This window comes from Odontomachus brunneus, unplaced genomic scaffold (genome assembly GCF_010583005.1).
Source record: "Odontomachus brunneus isolate Ranch 3 - 2012 unplaced genomic scaffold, Obru_v1 Obru_scaffold_057, whole genome shotgun sequence".
In the NCBI taxonomy this organism is placed as follows: domain Eukaryota; kingdom Metazoa; phylum Arthropoda; class Insecta; order Hymenoptera; family Formicidae; genus Odontomachus; species Odontomachus brunneus.
In genome coordinates, this window is record NW_022639507.1 from 1,818,064 (window position 1) to 1,827,616 (window position 9,553).

The following is a 9,553-nucleotide window of genomic DNA, read 5'->3' on the forward strand; positions in this document are numbered from 1 at the left end:
CGCGCGACAGCCAATCAATATGTTGTTTTTCCGTAAGAGCTAGAAGGTTATTACGGAAAGCAGAATATTGATTGGCTGTCGCGCGGACTTCCGCCGCGCGGCAAGCATTACCGCGTACTGTATGCAGGAGCCATTATCAGTGGTGAGACAAGAACAGAGCGATTGGACGTCTGTCCTTTTCTAACTTATTATCATTATATGGAAATATACACTGCGAAAGTGCGCCTGACGGACGTAATTAGGCGCATTTTGGTTAGATGGCGTATCTAAAATGCGCCTAGCTCCGGCCGCTGAAATTGGGCTGATGGCCGCTCTCAGGTTTCTCTCTACTTTCACGTAGAAACCTCCGCTTCGCCTCCCAAAATATTCGTTGCCGTTCAGCAAGTTCTGGATATCTACATATAATTAATAGCAATTAATGCTAAAGAATATTTGATATTAAAACTTACAAATATATTTGTAATAGTCGGTACATAAGTTGTAGTTGTCGGAGCGACAGATATAGGCAATTTCTGTATTATGGCAGCAAAATCCGCATACTCTTTTCTGACAATTACCTGTTGCAAAAGTTCCAATCAGGCGGTATCATCAGTTTCCATCCTTCTTTGGAATCTTTCGTGCACAGTTTCTCTAGGATCTCCATCACTTCCGCCGACGGCAGTTTGACGACGGATATTATTTTATCGCGCTTGAGATATACATGGTCCATCAATAATAACAACTAAAAAAGACACAAGTATAATTAAATCTGGCTATAGGTTGGATGGTTCCTCTAAACATTTCGCAAGCGTATTTTTTAAATCGATTCTCTATCCTTAGATTGAACACTCACTATGTAATCGCGAGCTCTGCACATGAAATCGGCGGAAATGTTATTCTGGGAAGATATAAAACCAGTGGGATAGATCAGTTCGCTTTTTAAGACCCAATTACCCTGCACTAACATCGCCACCTTTTGTAAATGACAGAGTACATCCGTCGTGCTGTGCTCCAACGACAACATTGAACATAAATTGCTGAAAGATATGATTCTCGCTGCAAAAAGAAGATCTCATTTCTTTTTCGTGCCACACGCACACACTCTCTCTCTCTCTCTATTATATATATATATATATATAAATCATTGTTTAATTTATTCAAGACTAATAGGATTTTCTACTAAGTTGAATTATATAAAGACATTTGCGTACCAGACAGAAGGAGAGAGGTCATCGGTTGGTTTTAACTGATCCCGATTTCAGCTGAATGGTTACAGCGTCTCTAACCAACCGTGCACATAAACTACGTAGCCAATGTGCATGAATTGTCTCAGTGAGTAAAGAAGTAATGTCCATGATTCTTGACGTTAGTCAGACAAAAACAGTAATCAACACTATCTGTTCTTGTTTTACTACAGGCGAGAAACAATCGCAGCGGTAAACATAGAGGCGAATTAGCGGCGATCTCATCGTTAAAGAAACATTTCGCTCAGCTATTGACGCATTGCGTTACTCGTAATTCCGGAAGAATTTTTAAGTTTACGTTTTCTGGCCACTGTAACTGAGGAATATTTTGCGTGGGAACATTGAATTAGATACAAGAGAAGAAAATAATTTTAATTTGAGCATTATACAAGGTGTTCCATAATGATTAGTAAATCTTGGAAGGAGTGAAAGAAGGTGGAATTTTGAAATAAAAGTTCCTTTTCCACTTTTGGCTCAAGCCATTATTTACCGAGTTATTAACTCTTGAAGTTTCCCAATGAGAAGGCATATTACGCAAGTGCGTCGCGCACCGTGCCACTCCTCGTCTTTGCCCGGGTTACATTGCTTCTGTTAAAATTTTGCTAAAATTCATTAATACATGAATAAATAAATAAAAACAGTTAGAAATCGATCAACTAATTAGTTTGTTTGAAAAAATTATTTATACATTGTCGGAAATTAATAAATACATAAATAATTGATGTCAATTGTGTCTTTTTACGTTTCTCATCATTTGAAAAAATAAATACAGAAATAATTAATTAATTATTATTTAAATTAATTAATTTATTATTTTAGAAAGTCTTCATTAATTTCGGACAATGTATTAATAATTTTCTGAAATAAATAAATTAATTTAAATTAATTTATTTATTTCAGAAAATTATTAATACATTGTCCGAAATTAATGAAGACTTTCTAAAATAATAAATTAATTAATTTATTATTTTAGAAAGTCTTCATTAATTTCGGACAATGTATTAATAATTTTCTGAAATAAATAAATTAATTTAAATTAATTTATTAAATCGATATTATAATTAATTAGTTCATCGATTTCTAACTGTTTTTATTTATTTATTCATGTATTAATGAATATGGCAAAATTTTAAGCAATGTAACCCGGGCAAGGACGAGGGATGACACGGTGCGCGACGCACCTGCGTAATATAGTAGCGCGCCTTCTCATTGAGAAACTTCAAGAGTTAATAACTCGGTAAATAATGGCTTGAGCCAAAAGTGGAAAAGGAACTTTTAGTTCAAAATTCCACCTTCTTTCACTCCTTCCGAGATTTACTAATCATTATGGGACACCCTGTATGCAGGCTTTTACATGCCGCTAACATTTATTGTTTGTTTCTCGGCAACTACAAAACATATTGATGTCATTCAAAAACCACTGACTTTTCAACAGTTTATTCTATTGGCATTAATGTTTTATAATAGTACGAATAATACTACTGCTTTAGGTAAAGCGTGGGAGCGCGAATATGTCTCGACATCGCGAGCAGGCTCTTACATATCGCTAGCATTTATTGTTTATTTCTCAGCAACTACAAAAAAGATATCGATGCCACTCAAAAAGCACCGACTTTTCTACAGTTTATTGTATTGCAATTAAAGATTTATAATTACAATAATTTTATAATAGAAATTAAAGATATCGATTTAATTCAAAAAACACTGACTTCCCTGATAAAAAATAGTTGATAGAAAACGATAGAATAAAATTCTATCGTTCTATCATTTTTTATCGTTTTTAATATGAATTCACGAATCAAAATCCATATTCAAAATGATAGAAACGATAGCATTTTATTTTATCGTTCTCTCTCAACTTTTTTACTATAGTTTTCTGCGCGCTTTTCTTCTACGCTTTACTTAACGCACCTATATTAATATTACGTTTAACCCGTAACCGGTATAATGGAGTCCCAGGGATCCCAACTAATTTTATTTTCATGATAATTCCTAAACTATCCATTGGCGCTAATATCTTCAATACCTTTCAAGTTTTCAGTATGACAGAAGAAAACATCATTGAGTTATTTGTAAGTATTAAGAATAATTGAATTTCCTTCTCTTCCACGAGTCGTTGCCGCAATATTAATGCTCGGTTATATAAATCTGTAATTATTTGTATTTCTTAGACGTGGCGATGTTATCGTTGACAGGATCGTTTTACTTTTAGCTGAGCTCAACAAAGATATTTTATATTGTCTGTTTTAATTATTTATTATATTTCAATTTTACTTACTTTTATTTTATTTTATGATTTTTTATAGTTATGACGGCTACTTCTTAATATTAATTTGACTACTTAATATTATTTCGGTAACGGTCTTGTCAGCTTTAATATTGCGATTAACATTCATGTCATTTTAATCAGGTCTTTAATTAATTGTAATGTGTTCGTATTGTAAACCTTGAGTTTTTATTATCACCGAAGAGGGTTCATGATTGAACCGAAACATCTGATTATTTATATTGATTACTCATGTTCAATAAATATTACACGATTTCCTAACACAAGGAAGGTTTTACCCATATGGTACATAGCACTATTAGTCCTGTGCTTGAACTCGAATTGCCCCTTTTTCCTATTTTTTGATTGATATCTTCGTTTGTGAGTTCTTATTTCTTTCTCTAAATTTCTTAATCTTCAGCTTAATATAACTCATTCTTCACGCAAAAGAGTAAAAGCTCTTGCCTTTCAGTTAGTAGAACCTGAATTTAAGAGACGTCTTACAATTCAATATATTCATAAGCTATTGCGTTTAATAATTTCATCTATTTTAAAAATTGAAGAAACTGAAAGATCTAAAATTATTTTGCCATCCAGAGTAAGATGTAATAAATGCCCTAGAAGTAAAAATATGAAGTTCAAAGAAATATATGTTAGATGCAACAAACCAGTATACACCAAATATAACGAGCACCAAAGCAAGCACTATCTATAACGATTGCACCTAAAAACCCTCTAAGATTTTAATATTGTATTTAATTTAACAATACTTATTTATATTTTTTATATAATCTATAATTTGTGGACTTAGATTAAAACATAAATTTTTTTCTTTTTCCGATTATTTATCTTTCAGTGTATTTTATTTCAACACTGTCCACATTGTATTCATTTTATAATCAGTTAACATTTTCTTTTCGATTACTGAAAAACTGAGACTTATTGTATATGTTTAGTTATAATATAATATTCGTAAAGTATTATTTTCGAACTATAAAGCGTTTTTCTTTCTACCTTTTATCATGTTAAAAATGGCAAAAATTTATTGTGTTCCGCCGGACCCCAATGTACTTGTAGCTTGATTAAAAAGGTACCGTACCTGTTACGGGTTAAAAACCTCTAATTCCAATAGAAACTTTGGAAAAATAAATATTTTTTTAATCACATCGATATCTTTTTTGTAGTTGACGAAAAATGAACAATAAATGCAAGCAGCGTGTAAAAGCCTGATCGCGACGTCGAAACGTACGCGCGCTTCCACGCTTTACCTAAAGCAATGGTATTATTCGTACTATTATAAATCGCTAATTCCAATACAATAAAATATGGAAATGTCAGTTCTTTTTTAATGACATCGACAGCTTATTCTATTGGAATTAGAGGTTTATAATGGTATAATTAATATCGGTGCGTTAAATAAAGTGTGGAACCGCGCGTATGTCTCGATGTTGCGGTCAGCCCAGATAGCACAGAGAATTCAAAAAGAATTCAAAAAGAATTCAGTCATATGTCACCAATTTTGAGTTTATTTTCAGATGCAAAAAAAGTTCTTCAAAGTTCAATTTAATGAAAAGAATTCTTTTCGCATGTAAAATAAACTTAGAATTGGTGACATACTACTGAATTCTTTTTGAATTCTCTGTGCTATCTGGCAGATTCTTACATGCCCCTATAATTTATCGTTTATTTCTCGATAAAAGTACAAAAAATATTGATATCATTCAAAAAGCATTAATTTTTCCATTTGATTTCGTTGCAATTAGCGGTTTATATTAATGCGATTAATACCGGTACGTTAAATAAGGCGTGAAAAGATCCGTATATTTCGACGTCGTCGACTGTCACTTTTTGGCAGCTTGAATTTTCTATTTATTTTCCTGTAACCATCGTATATATCGATGTTATTCGAAAAGCTGTATTTTCCTTACACTTGATTCTGTTGGAAATAGCGGTTTATAATAATACGATTAATACCGGTGAGACGTCCGGTGCTTAAGAACTCAGAATTGGTGAAAAATGACTGAATTCTTTTTGAATTTTCTGCTATCTGAACTGACCGCAAAGTCGCGCGGTTCCACACTTTATTTAACTCACCGGTATTAATTGTACCATTATAATTACAATAGAATCCACAAAACATAATGTCTAAAATCTGGACATAAGAAGTCTTAAAGATAATCTTTAAGACACCTTAAAGACATTTATACGTAAATCGTCTGAAAGACGTCTCAAAAATGATCTTTAAGACGTCTTATATCCCGATTTTAGACATTATGTTGTTTGAGAATAAACTGTCGAAAAGTCAGTGCTTTTTGAATGTCATTGATATGTTGTTGTTGCCGAGAAATAAACAATAATTTCTAATGGCATTAACCCTACAATCGTCGCGCTACTTTTCGAATACGAGTCGACGCATGGAATCTTGAGAGACCCTTATATAAAAATTTGTATAATATTTTCTTTGTTTAATTAGATTTTTGGGTTCATATAAACTATAAGAAAATACTATTTTGGATATAATATTCTTTTAAAGACTCCATGCGACGACTGTAAGGTTAAAGAATCTGACCGTGACGTTGGGACGTAGGCGCATTTACACTTAAGGCGCTGACATTAATTGTATTATTATAAAAAACATTAATTCCAATACAGAGGTTTATAATTGTACAATTAATACTGGTTAAGTATAGCGTGTAAACGATCGTACGTCTCGACTTCACAGGCAGATTCTTACATGCCACTAGCATTTATTGCTTATTTGTCGGCAACTATAAAAGATGTCGATATCATTAAAAAAGCACTGACTTTTCCATATTTTATTGTATTGGATTTATCGGCTGATAATATTACGAATAATATCATTGCTTTATGTAAAGCGTGGAAGCGTGCGTACGTCTCGACTTTGCGGGCAGACTCTTACATGCCACTAGAATTTATTGCTTATTTTTCGTCAACTACAAAAAGGATATCGATGTGATTAAAAAAATATTTATTTTTCCAAAGTTCATTCTATTGAAATTAGAGATTCTTAAATGTAATATTAATGATGTGTTAAGTAAAACGTAGGAGAAAAATGCGTAGAAAAGTCGGTGCTTTTTGAATGAAATCGATATTTTTTAATTTCTAATTTATAATTATAAATCTCTAATTCCAATACACAACTGTAAAAAAGTCAGTGCTTTTTGTGGCATCGATATCTTTTTTGTAGTTGTTGTGAAATAAACAATAAATGCTAGCGGCACGTAAGAGCCTTACCGTGACGTACGTTGAGTCTTACGCATGCTTCTACATTTTAGAAATAAGTGGAGAAATAAGCAGAAAATGCTGTCAGCGTATAAACACTCGACCGCGACGTTGAGACGTACGCGAGTTTCCACGCTTTACCTAAAACAGTGGTATTATTCGTAGTATTACAAATCACTAATTTTAATAGAGTGAAGAAGTTAAGTGAACGAAATCGATATCTTTTGTAGTTACCGAAATTAAGCAATAAATGCTTAAGCAGTAAGAACCTGATCGCGACGTACGTCGAGACGTCCGCGCGTTTCCACGCTTTACCTAAAGCAGTGATACTATTATAAAACATTAACGTCAATAGAATAAACTGTTGAAAAGTCAGTGCTTTTCGAATGACATCAATATCTTTTGTAGTTGTTGAGAAATAAACAGTAAATGCTAGCGACATGTAAGAGCCTGCCCGCGATGTAGAGACGTACATGTGGTCCCACGCTTTACCTAAAGCAATAGTATTATTCGTACTATCATAATGCTAATAGAATAAACTGTTAAAAAGTCAGTGCTTTTTGAATGACATTAATATCTTTTATAGTTATCGAGAAATAAGCAATAAATGCTATCGGCATGTAAAAGCTTGCATATAATGCTCAAATTAAAATCATTTCCTTCTCTTATCTAAATCAGTGTTTCTATGCAAATGATTCCTCAGTTACAATGGCCAGAAAGTGTAAATCTGAAAATTCTTCGGGAATTACAAGTAATGCGATGCGTCAATAGCTGAGCGAGATGTTTCTTTAACGATAAGACCGCCGCTAACGCGCCTCTGTGTCAGGATAGAAATTTTGACGAGCAGCACACACACAGTGCCGTGAGGCTCACGCACGGTCGCGTGAGTGTGCGTATCCCCTCCCGTACTAATGCGTGCTGTTCGTGACCAAAGTTTCTATCACTGCTCTGTGTCTACCGTTACTATTGTTCTCGCCTGTGGTGAGACAAGAATAGATAGTGTTGATTATCTATCTTTGTCTAACATCAAGAATCATAGACATTACTTCTTTACCCACTGAGACAATTTGTGCACATTGGCTACGTAGTTTATGTGCACGGTTGGTTAGAGGCGCTGTAAGCCATTTCAGCTAAAACCGGCCCATGACCTCTCTCCTTTTTCTCTCTGTGCGTACTAAATTATATCTATACTTTATTTTAGCCTTTCTCACCGTTTTCCACAAATGATGTGATTTGTTCTTGCAATGGCAATGTCTTAATGTGTTCGAGAAACGTTTGCGAGCGTGACGGCATCAGCAGATCCAAATATTTATGCTTGGATAAATTCAGTGTTATGTCTGACGTCGGATAGAGCATCTCTAATCTTGTTAACTGCAAAATTCAACAAGGTATCATACTTGGGTTGTAATAAAATAAAACGTTCTAAAATTTTACTACATAGCGTTTCAAGAAGAATAAAACACATTGTATTCGTGTTTATATTAATACTGACATGAGATACCGTTTCATGGGTTGATACGTATGTCGTGTGTATCCAATTTTCTTCTTGATTTTTTTTCGAATCATGTTTGAAAGACTGCTCTTGAAGTTTCTTTATAGATTCTGATTGTTGTTTCATTGTATGCATTAGCACCATATTCTCTTCCTCATTGCTATTTATTTCTAGCAAACAAAATAAATTTATGAGCTTTTCTCATTCGTTTGCCAAGTGCTAAATGTTCTATACTTATCCATATGAATAAACTTGTATGTCAGTACATAGATTCACAATAGATTCTCTTTTACCTTCTGGAGCATGTTTCTTATACTTGGAACGTTTGTCACTCTTATCCAAATAATTGAATTGCGGTTGCATTTCTAATATTCCTTTTAACGGCGTGATATGAAGCTCGTTGTTTTGAAAGATTCCGATCGCATAATTTGAGCAGTCTGTCACTGATTGTATTGAAGAGAATGTAATCTTATCAAACAGTTCGCTAAGAAAATAAGAGAGGAATATTACAATAATCTTATGATTATCACAATTTATTTAAGCATGTATGAAAATTTAGATTCAAACATAACATTAATATAAATACAATATATTAACATAATATATTAATTGTACTACAATATAGATCAATTACAAATGTAGATTTTTTTCTCTATTGTTTCTCTATAATTTAAGCTTATTTTATTATAATTTTATATATGGACACACATATAAATCATCAGAAAAGTAATTTTCAATAATCTAATCCAAAATTTCTAATCACCTGTCAGATATATTTTCATTTCTCTTAGATTCATTCTTTGCATTGAGCACTAATTTCACTCCCTTACTGAGATTATAATTGTTACTATGTGTATCAACTTTAAATTCTAATTGAACTTTTAAGTTGTTAGGTTTGATGCACGATTTTAAGACTGTAAAATTGTCATTGTTCATAGGACGTGTAGGGTATTGTAACAGCAATAGTTTGTTTTCCAAAGTCTTAGACAGAAACACAGGTATCTGAAAATAATTAAGGCTCCTGTACTGGGATTCTGTAACTCGTTATTGGAGTTAACGATAGTTTCGTTATCGTTGCGCAGCTTTTCTACGGTATACAAAAGCTGCGCAACGATAACGAAACTGTCGTTAACTCCAATAACGAGTTACAGAATCCCAGTACTGGGGAGTCGCATCATCCATCTCTTTTTAATGACGTCAGAAGCGAGAAAACGCATGCTAAAAATTCCTGCAAAATACGTCGAGATAAACAGATATATCCACAAAACGACATTTGCGATCGATTAAGTACACCTCTAAAATACTCCGTACACTTTCCTTTTGTTCTAA

The 9,553-nt window shown here is 33.2% G+C and overlaps 1 protein-coding gene across 1 annotated transcript in view; it reads right to left on the reverse strand.

Moving 5' to 3' along the window:
• Positions 1-87: 87 nt before the first annotated feature.
• LOC116845696 (DNA-directed RNA polymerase III subunit RPC5-like) overlaps positions 88-9,553 on the reverse strand; it is a 19,665-nt gene continuing 10,199 nt past the window's right edge. Inside the window, exons 2-8 of the mRNA XM_032818701.1 lie at positions 8,988-9,226; positions 8,518-8,708; positions 8,225-8,394; positions 7,944-8,103; positions 833-1,035; positions 558-721; positions 88-395 (exon numbers count right to left, since the gene is read on the reverse strand). Of these exons, the coding sequence (XP_032674592.1) occupies positions 278-395; positions 558-721; positions 833-1,035; positions 7,944-8,103; positions 8,225-8,394; positions 8,518-8,708; positions 8,988-9,226 (1,245 nt within the window). The 3' untranslated portion in view covers positions 88-277. The remainder of the gene's footprint in view (positions 396-557; positions 722-832; positions 1,036-7,943; positions 8,104-8,224; positions 8,395-8,517; positions 8,709-8,987; positions 9,227-9,553) is intronic.